The sequence below is a fragment of the Podarcis pityusensis genome (genome assembly GCF_964106645.2).
Source record: "Podarcis pityusensis genome assembly, chromosome: 6".
Classification (NCBI taxonomy): domain Eukaryota; kingdom Metazoa; phylum Chordata; class Lepidosauria; order Squamata; family Lacertidae; genus Podarcis; species Podarcis pityusensis.
This window is the reverse complement of record NC_138030.1, coordinates 73,542,954-73,558,068: the sequence shown is the minus strand read 5'-3', so window position 1 is coordinate 73,558,068 and position 15,115 is coordinate 73,542,954. Positions and strand designations below refer to the sequence as shown.

General features: G+C 40.4%; 1 protein-coding gene across 5 annotated transcripts in view; it reads left to right on the top strand.

Annotated features, from left to right (window-relative positions):
- EVI5 (ecotropic viral integration site 5) overlaps positions 1-15,115 on the top strand; it is a 68,406-nt gene that overhangs the window by 40,696 nt on the left and 12,595 nt on the right. For all 5 annotated transcript variants that reach the window (XM_081008612.1, XM_081008613.1, XM_081008609.1 and 2 more), the window contains 5 exons: positions 1,018-1,158; positions 2,321-2,479; positions 4,085-4,231; positions 5,358-5,453; positions 10,906-11,001. In XM_081008612.1, coding sequence (XP_080864738.1) covers positions 1,018-1,158; positions 2,321-2,479; positions 4,085-4,231; positions 5,358-5,453; positions 10,906-11,001 — 639 coding nt within the window. The remainder of the gene's footprint in view (positions 1-1,017; positions 1,159-2,320; positions 2,480-4,084; positions 4,232-5,357; positions 5,454-10,905; positions 11,002-15,115) is intronic.

The following is a 15,115-nucleotide window of genomic DNA, read 5'->3' as shown; positions in this document are numbered from 1 at the left end:
ACAGAATTGGCACATAAAACTGTTCCACATTTGTAAGAACTCGGGTCGTTTCGTGTGGCAGCACCTGCACTTCGAAACTCCCTGCCTATTGAGATCAAGCAGGCGCCTTCGCTTTACTCTTTTCAGTGCATGCGAAAAATGTTATTGTTTAGACAAACCTGCCTAAATGGTAGATAGGACGCAGGTGGCACTGTGGGTTAAACCACAGAGCCTAGGACTTGCCGATCAGAAGGTCGGCGGCTCGAATCCCCATGACGGGGTGAGCTCCCCTTGCTCGGTCCCTGCTCCTGCCAACCTAGCAGTTCGAAAGCACGTCAAAGTGCAAGTAGATAAATAGGTACGCCTCCGGCGGGAAGGTAAACGGTGTTTCCGTGCGCTGCTCTGGTTTGCCAGAAGCGGCTTAGTCATGTTGGCCACATGACCTGGAAGCTGTACGCCGGCTCCCTCGGCCAATAAAGCGAGATGAGCGCCGCAACCCCAGAGTCAGCCACGACTGGACCTAATGGTTAGGGGTCCCTTTACCTTACCTAGATGCTTAGAAAGTTGAGATAACTTTAACCCGTTTTAATGTTTTAAATTTTGTATGTCTTAGAGTAGGTTTGCATTCCCCACCCCCTTGATTTTTATTGTTTTGTCTTTTTGTAAACTGCTTTGAGTTTTTACTTTTATTTTTTTACAATCAAGCAGTGTATAAATTTTATGAACTAACTAACTAATAGGCTAGCAGGTCCCCTTTCCTTATATAATGATCCTGCTCAAGATAGAGAGTTTTATTTCACCGAAACTTTAAGCCCATTGAGCCAACGCATTTTCATTTGTGAAGATTTTAATGTCCTTCAAGTTTGGGGGGTTCTTTCTGTGCTTTGTATTTCTGAAATGCCACCTCAAACGTATTACGCAGTTGCAAGAGGTTTGAGCTAGATGACCCTTGCGTTTCTTTCACTTACGTCACGTATCGTTTAATGCAAATAGCCTGCCTTATACTCTCGGTTTCTTAAGAGCTTGCTTTGTTTGCAGAGGAACAGCTCTTTCCCTGATGAGAACAATATTGCTAGACTTCAAGAAGAATTGATTGCAGTGAAACTAAGAGAAGCAGAAGCTCTGATGGGTCTAAAAGAACTTAGACAACAAGTTAAAGATTTAGAGGAACACTGGCAGGTAAGGCTATAGACCTAGCCCTAAGACCTAGGGCTAAAGTTGATTCAACAATGCATTGTGTAAACTGGACTTGCAGAGAGCTAGTGTACAAGAGGGATGTTTGAAGAGGCTGGGGATCATGAGAAGAGACAGCAAGTGAATGAGTTCTAGTTGCAGAGAGCCATTCATTTTGATCCCCTGTTTAGCAAATGCAGGTTTTTACATTTGCCTCTGCAGCTGAGATAGCTATAAACTTTCTGCGAAATATGCAGTTTTCTGTGTTAGCAGAATGTCTTGAAGCTTATTTACTCAGAAGTAACTGCCACTGGAGGGACGAGGGTGGCGCTGTGGTCTAAACCACTGAGCCTAGGGCTTGCCAATCGGAAGGTCGGCGGTTCGAGTCCCCGCGATGGGGTGAGCTCCCGTTGTTTGGTCCCAGCTCCTGCCAACCTAGCAGTTTGAAAGCACATCAAAGTTCAAGTAGATAAATAGGTACCGCTCCGGTGGGAAGGTAAACAGCATTTCTATGCGCTGCTCTGGTTCGCCAGAGCATGCTGGCGAGATGAGCGCTGCAACCCCAGAGTCGATCATGACTGGACCTAATGGTCAGGGGTCCCTTTACCTTTACCTTTAACTTCCACTGAGTAGTTCAATGAGAGTAATGCCCAAGCAACTATACGTTACAATCTTAGAGTAGCTTTTAGTGATCAGTTGCCGAGGATTTCAAATAATGCTGTCTTAAGCAATTTAAACCTTATTTAGGAGTGAGAAAATATGAGGGGACCGTAAGTATTTCAACGGCTGGGGAATTTTTTAAATCATTAACAAAAACATTCAAGATATTGATGTGCCTTTTTGTCCTTATGAGTATATGTACAGTTTAGTGCTCGGCTGCTGAAAATTTGCTGCTTTTAATCTCAGTGTTCCATATTTTTCCTGCTTTTGGTTACTCAAGTTGAATGAATTCTCCTGCATCCTTATGCCTTTTTGTCCTTATGAGTATATGTACAGTTTAGTGCTCGGCTGCTGAAAATTTGCTGCTTTTAATCTCCGTGTTCCATATTTTTCCTGCTTTTGGTTACTCAAGTTGAATGAATTCTCCTGCATCCTTATGCCAGTTGAAGATTTATTTTTTATTTTAATTCAAGTTGGGGATTTTGTTAAAACATAGCAATGTTTTTAGCGCCATCTAGTTCGCACTACTGGGAGGTGGAAAGACCCCCCTAAAAAGAACACTGTAAATGAATTGCAAGATGAACTGATGACCGTCAGGCTCCGAGAAGCAGAAACACAAGCCGAGCTGAAAGAAGTAAAGCAAAGGATGATGGAAATGGAAACACAGGTAAGGTCACTCGTCACCCAGAGGAAACTGAATGTCAGGTATTGCATGGAAATTATTCCCTAAGGACAAAGTATGAAAATCGCTTGCATAGCTAAATGTAGTATGTTGGGTTTGGAAGCAGGGTTGGGAAATATAGAGCTCTGTCCATTGAGAGCAGACTCAGTGAAATTAATGGACATGACTAACTTGGGTCTATTAATTTCAATAGGTTTACTTTGAGTAGATCTTATTCAGATCCAGTGTATAAGTTAGAAGTGCTACTAATGTCTGAAGGATGCTGGTAATGACCAGTAGAGAAGAGAAATCTTTAATGATACTATTGTACTTTCTAACCTGTAATAAATAGTGTGTGGAGTTTGTCCAATCTTGAAAATGTGGTGCCACTTTTGAAGTCACTTAGAATATAGTGAGGTCAGCCTAGATAGACTGACACTTATATCATACCTAAACTGATCTAAAAAAATTGATTACTGGGTGGAAATATGTGGATTCTTAGGCAATATGTTTTGTTGGCATGAAACTGTTTTGATCCAGCTTCTCCTGCCAGTATATGCTCTCTGGCAACAAAAGCGCTGTCTAAGACTTATCTTCCATATAAAAGGTAGCGAATAACCGTAAGGCAATACATAAAAACCAAATTAAAGTAGCAGAAAATGAGAAGCAGCTGTTAAAACCATTGAGCAGCCTCCATCAGTAAAAATAACTGTATAGCATGTTAATAAACATCAGTACCGAAACTAAAAACCCATCTATTTAATATTATTTTATCTGTTATGCAGCAAAAAGTCACTGGTTTCCACAATACTTTCAGCCTGTAGGGGGTGCAATTGTTCTATCTGATCACATGTGCAATATGTGTAATAAGAGAGATGTGTGTAAGCCCTTAATGTTGAGTACAAGTATCTTGTTTTGAATAAGCTGCACATTCATATAAGCAGCACACACAAAAAAAACAAGTACATCAAAAATACTGCTAGGTGTCACTTTTCGTTTTTGAGTGGGTACTAGTACACCACTGAGTGGGGATTGTTATCCTCCACTCGCCTGAAAGCAGGGAAAAAACACCAACGCTTAGAGAAACTTCTAAGTTGCTCCTCCCTTAAGAGTAACAGTTGGGTTTTTTCCTCTGCCTTCCTTGAAGTAGACCTTTCTTTCCACTGGTGCTCTTCTGACTGTTTCTGGTTTATTTGTGTGATTGTTGTTTCTGTTTTGTAGTGAATCCTGTTTTTTTGTGGGGGGGTTTTTTGAGGTTTTTCCTGTGTTCGAGTGAGTCTGTTTCCCCTCCTTGGTGTTTCTTGTTGTTGTTGCTGGAATTAACTTCCCATCAATTCTGACCCTTTCCCTCAATTAATTCACTGTTACTGATTAATTATATCCCCCCCCCCCCAAGAAAGGTTTTTCACAGTTAATAGATTGGGACTGACCAAACTGTTGCAGAAGCAAGTAAATGATCATTGTCTTGCTTTGCTAGTGGAAGTTACAAGCCTTAGGTTTGCACTAGCTTTCACATATTTACTACTGCAAATGTATAAGAAGACTGAGGTCAAGGCTAACGTAATCCCCCTTGTTATCTTTCTCCCCCTTGTTATCGCTCCTAAACATCAGAACCAGATAAATAGCAACCATTTGCGGAGGGCAGAACAAGAGATTTCCAGTTTGCAAGGGAAGGTCCAGTATCTGTCTGCTCAAAACAAAGGACTTCTGGCTCAGCTGACGGAATCAAAGCGAAAGCAGGCAGAGATTGAATGCAAGGTAACCCAAAACAGAAATGCAGTGAACACTGTCTGTGTACTTTAAAACCAAGATATCTTGGAGAACTAGCAAATTCTACCTGCAGGCTTTCTCAGGATGGATATTTGATTTATATTACAGAATTGTATTAAACAAGCTGACATCACGTTTGATTTTTAAAACCCTTTCACTTTATGATTAAGAGAGTTGTGTATTTCCGTACTCAGGGTGTTTGCCTCATATTTGTAAAATGCAAGTTGTTCAGTTCAATTTCAGTGTTTTGATGGATTACAGAATCCATTGTCAGCAGAGGTGCCATAGGCAAAAATCTAAGGACATTTGGTGATTTCTGGCACCATTTATCATCCTAAAACTAGTCATCGCCTTACATTTTAATTGTGCACCGTTTGTAAGGAGTGTGTATATTCATCTGCAACAACTGGGTCTAATGTACAGTTTTATAATAAACCTTGAGGGCGAAGCAAATGCTAATTGAATGCCTGTTTATGTCGAGGATGTGCCTCTGAAGACAGGATGAGATTCTGCATTGTACAGTTCATTTCCTGTTTTTAATTATTTGTCCCTTTTTATTGTGCTTCTTGTGCACGTACCCTCACACACATGGGAAAAGCAGAAATGTAACACGTAGGGGACAGACCAGCTTTTACTACTTCAGACTGCAGAAGTGCAGATCAGGGTGTATCTTCAGCATGCATTAAATTTTCTTATGTTTTGAACGCTGGAAAGAGATCTGCAATGGCAAATGTAACTTTAGAGGCTGCCTTCAGTTGCACATTCTCCTTGGCGATAGAGCGGCATCATTCAAAAATGTTTTATATATCCTTGTATTCACAGGCCGACTATCCTTGCTTACTAAAACCTCACAGGTAGAATTGTTTTAAAGGGGGGGGGGAATCTTGGGGGAGGAGAGTCCGCAACACCAATAAATCATTAATATTGTTGTATTTATTTTGATAGCGTGGTCAGTCAGTCTCTTGAAGTAGCTTGTTGAATGAATTTAGAGCAAAAGGATACTTCTGGCTCAAATCAGTTTTTCCTTAAATCTGAGCTTGCTACCCGTAACTTACTTGGAATCACGTTTTTTCCTGAACTTTTTCTATTCCCTCCTCACCCCTGTTATTCCTAGAATAAAGAAGAAGTTATGGCTGTAAGGCTCCGAGAGGCAGATAGCATAGCAGCTGTGGCAGAACTCCAGCAACATATTGCAGAACTAGAAATCCAAGTAAGAGTGTAAACCTTTCCCTTTGTTTTGTTTTTTCACTTCCTACCACTTTGTGTTTTCACTCTTTTCCCCTTCAGTTTGACACACATTGGGTAACTCTTTAACATTTCCTCTCAGTGTAGACATAATTCTGCCTGCCCTTTACACTCGTTTACGGAATTGGCGTCAGGGTTCCATTGCCCTTATGTGTGAGCTCCCCTTTAGATGCCTCACTTGCATTAACTATCGGTTATGCTGATATTGAGGGACACGGGTGGCGCTGTGGGTTAAACCACAGAGCCTAGGGCTTGCCGATCAGAAGGTCGGCGGTTCGAATCCCCGCGACAGGGTGAGCTACCGTTGCTTGGTTCCTGCTCCTGCCCACCTAGCAGTTCAAAAGCTCATCAAAGTGCAAGTAGATAAATAGGTACCCCTCCAGTGGGAAGGTAAACGGCGTTTCCGTGCGCTGCTCTGGTTCACCAGAAGCGGCTTAGTCATGCTGGCCACATGACCCAGAAGCTGTACGCCGGCTCCCTCGGCCAGTAAAGCGAGATGAGCGCCGCAACCCCAGAGTTGTCCACGACTGGACCTAATGGTCAGGGGTCCCTTTACCTTTTTTATGCTGATATTATTTATTTATTATTAAATTGATACCCTGCCCAAAGGAGCCTCGTAATCATTGTTCACTCCTACCCTACAACTTGAATTCTGCTTTATTAAAAATAAAAAGTATAATATATTTTATTTTTATTTACTTTGTTTCTTCCAAAATGCACACGGTTTTCCTTCTCCATTTTATCCTGGTAACCACCCTGCCAGGTACATTAAGCTGAGAGAAGAGAGTGACTCTCCCAAAGTCACCTAGCCAGCTTAAGTGGGGATTTGTACCTTGGCATCCCAGGTCCTAGTGTTATGTTCTAACCATGCTATGCCACACTGATTCACCGACCACTTGGAATACTGCCACAGAGAAGTGCTTTTCAGTGGTCTCTGTTAAGACACTTGACTGATGGCTCAGTAGTCAAAAGTAGGCAGAAGTGAGTGGACTTGCATATAGGTATGTTCAAGTCTTCAGAGTGCGTTAAACATAGCATTGGGGCTGTACATACACAACAGTTCTGATTTACAGCGGTACCTCGGGTTACAGACGCTTCAGGTTACAGACGCTTCAGGTTACAGACTACGCTAACCCAGAAATATTACCTCGGGTTAAGAACTTTGCTTCAGGATGAGAACAGAAATCGCACGGTGGCGGCACGGCGGCGGCAAGAGGCCCCATTAGCTAAAGTGGTACCTCAGGTTAAGAACAGTTTCAGGTTAAGAATGGACCTCCGGAACGAATTAAGTTCTTAACCCGAGGTACCACTGTAGTTCTTTAGCTGCTGGGTTGGGAAGACTTGCTGTCCAGTCTAAGCATGACGATGTACATGAAGTGGGCAGGGCCCATTGAGACATACACTTGGGACATGGATGGCGCTAAAGTCTAAACCACTGAGCCTCTTGGGCTTGGCGATCAGAAGGTCAGCGGTTTGAATCCCCGCGTCGGACTGAGCTCCCATTGCTCTGTCCCAGCTCCTGCCAACGTAGCAGTTCAAAAGCATGCCAGTGCAAGAAGAGAAATAGGTACCGCTGTGGCGGGAAGGTAAACGGCGTTTCCGTGCACTCTGGCTTCTGTCACGGTGTTCCATTGTGCCAGAAGTGGTTTAGTCATGCTGGCCACATGACCCAGAAAGCTGTCTGTGGGCAAACGCCAGCTCCCTCAGCCTGAAAATGAGATGAGCGCTGCAACCCCATAGTCACCTTTGACTGGACTTAGCCGTCCAGGGGTCCTTTATTACACTTGCTGACTGAGAAGACATTGCTAAACTGTGTCTTAAAACACAGCACTTAATTTGATTATTAATAATAATTATAATGTTGAGAGTATAGCATTGACTTGCCTCAAAACAATTTCTCTGAGGAAGCCACAGAGCTTTCCTTTTAAGTCAAACTTCTGTGAAGATTCTGAAACCAAAATCCTGGCGGCCACTTCCTACCCTGCCAAAATCTAATTGCTGCTTCTACCTAAGCATAAGGAACTAATCCCTTCAGTGATACAGTACTTCAAGTCTTATAAAATTGCAGCAAAGTACAGTGGTACCTCAGGTTAAGAACTTAATTCGTTCTGGAGGTCCATTCTTAACCTGAAACTGTTCTTAACCTGAAGCACCACATACACCTGAAGTGTATGTAACCTGAAGCGTATGTAACCTGAGGTACCACTGTATTTTATGTGCAGTGTGCCTGCAGCTCAGAAGCCTATAGTTCATAGCTCTTTCTTAAAACTGTTCCAGATTTATTCCCTTGTTTATAATAATAAAAAAATACTCATATACTACGTTTTTTAAAAAGGCAAAGCTGTGTACAACAAACATATATGCACACACAATAAAAAGATTGCAATTGAAAACACAAACTGCTAGCTAACTCCTTGGTCGGGAGGCATACGAAAGATGCAATGGAAAAATAATTGTATCAGATGCATTTCTTCTTCAAAGTAGTTTTACTCATTTGAGAATCTAGGAGTTCCACTTTCAGGGTCAGAGCTGGGTCATAGCAATTACCTTAAAGCATACAGCTTTCTGTGAAGAGTTTAGGTGTAAGTGTAAGACACGTTGGCATTAAACATCTAAGGTGCCCCTAGTATTGCTACACCCACATTACTACTGAAATTACAATCAAGTCCCTAATTTAAAACACAGTTTGGAGAGGTTGTCAGGGGGATTAGCTAAAAGTGTTGGGTTCTTCCCCCCCCCCCAAAAAAAAGAAATCCCAAGCAAAACAAAGGTGAGGGTTTAATTTATGCTTTATGTGGATACAACTAACATGTCCATCTCTAGCAGTATTTTCCGAACTTGGGTCTCCAGCTTTTGGACTACAATTCCCATCATCCCTGACTGCTGGTCCTGCTAGCTAGGGATGATGGGAGTTGTAGTCTAACAACAACCGGAGACCCAAGTTTGGGAAACGCTGATCTACGGTAATTTGAATATGTTCTTGTTCTAACTACCATATTTTTCCATGTATAAGACACCCCCAAGTATAAGACAAGACCCTATTTTTTGAACCCCAAATTAAGAGGATTTAATTGAGCGTATTTACACTGATACTAGGATCTCAATCTTTTTCTTCTTTTACATATATAAATTAGTCAAAAGTGTGTGTGTGTGTGTGTGTGTGTGTGTGTGTGTGTATTAATATGTTTTTTTCATGCTTTTTAAAGTACAAAAAGTTAAACTTCACACAAGAAATGCTTCTGTTTGTCAGTGTTCAGGTTTAGCATGTTCTGCAGAACAAATTTATCTGTGGCCTCCAGCATTCACTTTTAAGGAAAAACTAAAGGCACCTTCCCAACAGTAAACTCTTACCTTTCATGGAAAGAAGCCTGTCTTTATATCTTATAGCACCTTTCTTTAATATCCAGGACTTGCAGAGTTCTAAAGAGAGAATTTCTATTTTTGCAATTACAGGAAACTCTTGTTGTACTCTTCAGCAGTGTGATGCGTTTTCTGAAAACCTAAAATGAATCATCCCAGTCACCAAAAGGCCATGCATCCCCCACAACTGCCCTAATGAATAAACTTAATTTATGTGTTCAGTGTAAAATGTCATCACCATGTAATAGCAAAAGTTCATAAAGCAGACCAAACTGAGAAAAGGCTGCAAGACAGCTTAACTTCCACAACCCATTTTCCCCCACTTAACTATGGATAATCCGATTAGTTAGCTATGAAATAAGAGCATGTCTGTTTTCCCCAAAGGTGAGCATGATTCATGTGCCACCAAGCTTTCAGAAGAAGTCAGAATTCCCCATCTCTCATGGCCAAGCCTTTGGCAAGCAGGTCCCCCCCCCCCCAAGCCTATATAGAATCTCTCCTTTCTGTGGCTTCTGTGGCTACCAAAAACAGAACCATACAATTAAGTATTTGTGCACTTTCTAAAAATCACATTTTGATTAACAAACCAGACTTATCCTGCGGGATCAGCGTGCTTGGTTTCAAAACCTATTGCATATTGGAGTTGTGGCCATTGATTTCAATGGATCTACTCTGAGTGAAAGGTAGTTGATATTCCACTCTATTCTGCCGTGGCCAGACCACACCTGGAATACTGTGTCCAGTTCTGGGCACCACAATTTAAGAAGGATGTTGACAAGCTGGAACATGTGCAGAGGAGGGCAACCAAGATGATCAAGGGTCTGGAAACTAAGCCTTATGGGGAGTGCTTGAAGGAACTGGGTATGTTTAGGCTTCAAGCTGAAAGAAAGGAGATTCCGACTGAACATTCGGAAAAACTTTCTGACAGTAAGAGCTGTTCGGCAGTGGAACAGACTCTAACAAGAGGTGGTGGACTCTCCTTCCTCGGAGGTTTTTAAGCAGAGGTTGGATGGCCACCTGTCCTGGATGCTTTAGCTGAGATTCCTGCATTGCAGGGGGTGGGACTAGATGACCCTCGGTATCCCTTCCAACTCTGATTCAATGAACACTAATAATGTAACCCAGTCAGATGGGCGGCGTATAAATAATAAATTATTATCATTGCTATATTTCAGGAAAGTATAAATTACTTCCGAAATATGAAAACGAGTCGGAAAAGTTTTAAGGTTTATATGGCATTAAATAAAGCATGTTGGTTATATGAGGCTGGTTATCCCACAGATTTGGGGCTAATTAAAATATGTTGTGTTTTGTCGCTGTGTTGAAGTCAGGTTTGATGAGAATAATTAATTACTATTCTATTGTTAAAAGGTTTTGAAATAGATTCTTTGTCCCAACCGCTACCTTTTTACTTTAATTTTACTTTATACTCCTTTTAAATGCGTTTATGGGAGGTGGCTGGGGATATTAGTTGGTTTGTTTTTTTGTTCCTGTTTTTATCATGTATTTTGTGCTTTTATATACCGTATTTTTTGCACCAGAACACTCACTTTTTTCCTCCAAGAAAATAAGGGGAAATGTCTGTGCGTGTTATGGAGGGAATGCCTACGGGTGGCATGCCTACGGATTTTCCTCCTCTAAAAACTACGTGCGTGTTATGGTCGGGTGCGTGTTATAGAGCGAAAAATACGGTAGTTTTTTTTGTGAACTGCCCTGAGTTCTGCGGGTGAAGGGTAGTATTATTTCTGAAATAGAATGCATGTTTGTATTCTGTTTAAATTCTGCTTTTTTAATGTAGTTATAAGCATAGTTTTTTTTAAAATAATAAAGAAAACAAAGGTAATACAGTACATTATATAAACCCGGAAAGCTCTGGGTTGGTATCCAGTAAGTCATACTTGGAGCAGATCTGTGGAAATCAATAACTTAATTCATTGATTTCAGTGGTGTCTTCTAAGTATGATGTTATCTTCTGAATCCACCTTTCTGAAATTGTATAAAAGGAAATAAAGTACTACCTGATCAACCTTTTTTTCTTTTAATCTTTTCTGGAACAGAAAGAAGAAGGGAAATTTCAAGGACAGCTTAATAATTCCGACTCAAGTCAGTATATCCGAGAACTGAAAGATCAGATAGCAGAGCTCAATCATGAGGTAAGCCAAAGATTATAATTTTTGCTCACTTTGGTTTCTTTTAGTTATCTTGAACCACTTGGTTTATGCGGGGCTTTTTTGCTGATCATAGGTAATTACTGTTTCAGTGTTTTTAACATTCTTCATTTAATGATTCCTCATGACTTGATAACATCCATAATCTGACAATGTTTTGGAACATCTAACCCAACTGAATTAAGAATTATGAATTGTAAGAATTATGTGCATTAGAGGTGTAATAGTGCAGTAACATTTGATTTATTTAGATTTTTCATCTTAATTTATTTATGAAATAAATTTCCATAAGTTCTTGCATTGAAAATAAAACAGCTTTTAGTTTTTAAATGACTTTACTATTTCAGTCCTATTTTTTTATGCATTTCCACTCTTAACATGAATGTTGATCTATCTGTATTCTTTCCTTTCTGCCATCAAGAAACGTGATATACTTGTACAAATGATATATTTTGTGTGAAAATATCACTGTTCTAAAATGTAGCAGCAGTACACGTTGCCCAAACCATGAACATAATAGATTTCAACAGAAGCAGCTGGGAGATGCAGCTTTGTCACTGGTGTGTATGAATAATCATACAAATCAGCAATGATTCAGAGGTGCCTGGGACTTCTGTAGGGTCCATCTCACTTGAGATTATAGCAGAATTCCTGCTTTGCCTTTTTATCAACAGCACCTTTAACAATCGTTAAACTCACTTGAGAAATCAATATCCGGCCATCTTGCATTAAACATTTATACTCCAATCCAGCTAAGGACATCTGTGCATACAAACAGCCTACAGGTGCGTATCACTTGCTGGTGGAAACGGAACTGTGGACATACAGTAAAGATTCAGATATACATCTGAAATGAATTTGCATCCATGTAAGGATGCAGGCTAACTGCCCTGCCCTGCTGTGAATGGGATCCATATCCCAGATGCCCATTCTAATATAGGGGGTTGCAGGTTAAGAGCTTATTTTATGTGCGAGTTCAAGCAAGTGTTTGCAGTCCAGTACCTGGGGGAGAGGTATTTCCAAATGTATACAGTGGTACCTTGGGTTACAAACTTAATTCGCTCTGGAGGTCCATTCTTAACCCAAAACCATTCTTAACCTGAGGCGCGCTTTTGCTAATGGGGCCTCCTGCTCCCACAACACCGCGGCTGCGTGATTTCTGTTCTTATCCTGGGGCAAAGTTCATAACCCGAGGTACTACTTCCGGGTTAGCGGAGGTTGTAACCCAAAGCGTTTGTAACCCGAGGTATCACTGCATAAGAATTGCAGCCTACATCCTATAATTCTATTCTTTTGCAGACTATTTAATTTTTTTAAAAACCTCCTAATAATTGAAGAGTAGTTTGAGAATAAGGAAGAATAGTGACCGAGTCCCATTGTACAGTGTGGTTTATTCCCAGATAAACAAGCATAGGAACGCAGCTTTTTCGTCAAATCAATACTCTGCTTCTGTGATACTCTGTGGAAAATTAGGATCTGCTAATGTTTACACCTCACTTTTATCTTCTCTTTCGGAGTTGTTCAGCACTTCAGGATGACAGAACACATTTTTCTGCGTTACATAAACACCTTATAATGAATCTTAATGCAATTTGGGATTCCAAGAATTTCAGACCTGACTTTTGTAAATAGGTATAAAATTTATAGATCGTCTTTTGAAGTCTCAAAAGCCAGAGGGAGAGCTAGAGAAGACATCCTAGGCAGATGGATGAGGGCAGTTACGAGTTTTACTCAGCATTCCATCCCAAACATGGCATTGTTCCCCTGAGACAACGAAAAGTCACAACTTCAGAGGGGTGTAATTTAATTTAATATATTTTTAAACAAATATTGAAGCAGGAATTTCCTTAGAATCGCACTCTGACTTGTAGTGTGTATCTTACACAACTCTATACTCAATAAATGAAAATAATAATAATAAATGCCCTCCAAACGATTAATGGTCCCTCTCACTTTGCTTCTCTAAACATTCATAGGCATGCTATGGTTAACCTTATAAGCTAATCTTCCTTTTAAAGTTGTGGCATACACAATGCGACCACAACCTTTTGGCCAACTGAATGAGGGAGACATTCACAGATGACTAAGTAAAACATGGGAAAGAAATAGAAGTTACTTTAGTGTGCATGCCTGCAATTTTCAAGTTTGAAAGACAAATCAGTGTATGGTACTCCTGATCTTAAAAATAAAATAAAAAATCTGGTCCTGTTTATATTTTAAGCTGCTATAAATAGGATACAACAAAGTTTTACCTGTTGAAGATCTGCCCTAATGTGTATTTATATTATTATGAGGTGCTCCGCTTAACAACTCACATTAACACACACACCTCCCACTCCATGCGACTACTAACCTAACTTTTCACCTTCCCAACCCTATTTTTGAAGCCACTTCTGTCTTCTGTTCTTCATCCCTTCACTTTTGGACAGGCCTTCACCAAAATCTTCACTATAGGCAAAATTTGGTTGGGGTGGGGGGTGGGGGTTCATTTAAAACATTTTATCCAGCCTTCCATTAAAATTTTCCCAAGGCACCTAACAAATTTAAAAAAAAACAAAAGAAGAAATTGAAATGTTTGTATACAAGAGTTACAACAATATTTAAAAACCAGCAGTATACAGCAGGTAGAGCATTTATTTATTTATAAACTGCTAACCCAAAAATACCTAAGTGGTCGTTAAATAAAGTTATAGATAAAACACGGCTAAAATCCACAAAACAATAAAAACGAAATATATATAAAAGCATCATCATTAAAAGCAAAGGATACAATAGATAAACCTTTAAAAGTAATTATAGGTGACTAAATCATCTGTCTGGATGGAGCTGACCTAAATGGAAGTTCTTAGGAAGACCAAGTGAATTATCAATTTTGCACCTAAAAGTTAGCAAAATAAGGCACCACGTGAATGCCCCAGATCATGAAATAGTCTCTGTTAAATAATTGGGGGCGAAACTATACCAGTGGTGCCAGTAGAAGTAGGTGGTATCTGTGAAAAATTGGGAAGGACTTTGGGCTTGAACATGGCTCAATAAGGCCTGCCCTTTCGCTTGCCTTTCCAAAATTATATTCAGTAGATGCAAAATAATAAGATGACTGTGTGTGAGGGCTTTCTGTCCTGTGTAGTGCAGACTAGAGTGCCATTATCTCATGTTTTGGACTAAACATGTGGCACATTTGCCCAAAAGATTGGCTAATGATTTACATCTACTCTTAAGATAGGGTTGTCACACACATCCGGAATTTGGCCTTCAGAAACAGCGTACGGGCAAAAATCTCTGAAATGTCCTGGAAAATCCAGGCGTAACCCATGTCGGAAGTGTGGATTTTTGGCGGATTTCATTTTAAAAGTAGCTCAGAAACTTCATTTTTTAAAGATTTTGCAAAACAAAAAAACACCCCAACAGCTCAACAACTTTTGTGTCTGGATTTTCACTTTTTGAAATATGGCAACCCTACTTAAGATGGCTTTCCACTCGATGCAGAACTGTTCTTGGCCACTATTATGTTCTACGAAGGCAAGGCCACAACTGCTTTGAAATGATTGTTGTTTATAAGAAAGCTGAAGAAGGGAGGGATACACAAAAGGAGCACCTGCTTTTTGTGCTTCCTGCTTGACATAAAGGCCAGGCATATTGGCTTCATTGCCACTTTTGTTCCATGCGTAGAAAGGAAGGTGCATTGGAACCATCATCAGTTCAAATTGGGTCTTGAAGGGGTCAGCGGAACAAATACCTAGACAGCCTCATCCAGTCTGGACTAAAATAAACTGTTGACTGTGTTAGAGTATATTCTCTCACTTGCATTATTTCCCAGTTCATACTGATTGATTTATAAACTGCCTAAACTGCCCGGGGGAGTGGGGAGTTCCTGTTGCTTCTTTATATGCTCTGTATTCCTAAACAGTTGTCTTGGCTTCCTGTTGGATGTTGCAAGGAACAAATGTGCGATGTAGATTACAAAGAGTGGTGCGTAAGATTAGAACTGATAGCCTTTCTCACACAAACTTAACAGACCACAAAATACTTTGGGAGGCAGAGGCAAGGAATAGTGGCTTCTAGTTGTAGAGTTGAAGAACTTTGGAACTGTGTAAAAAAA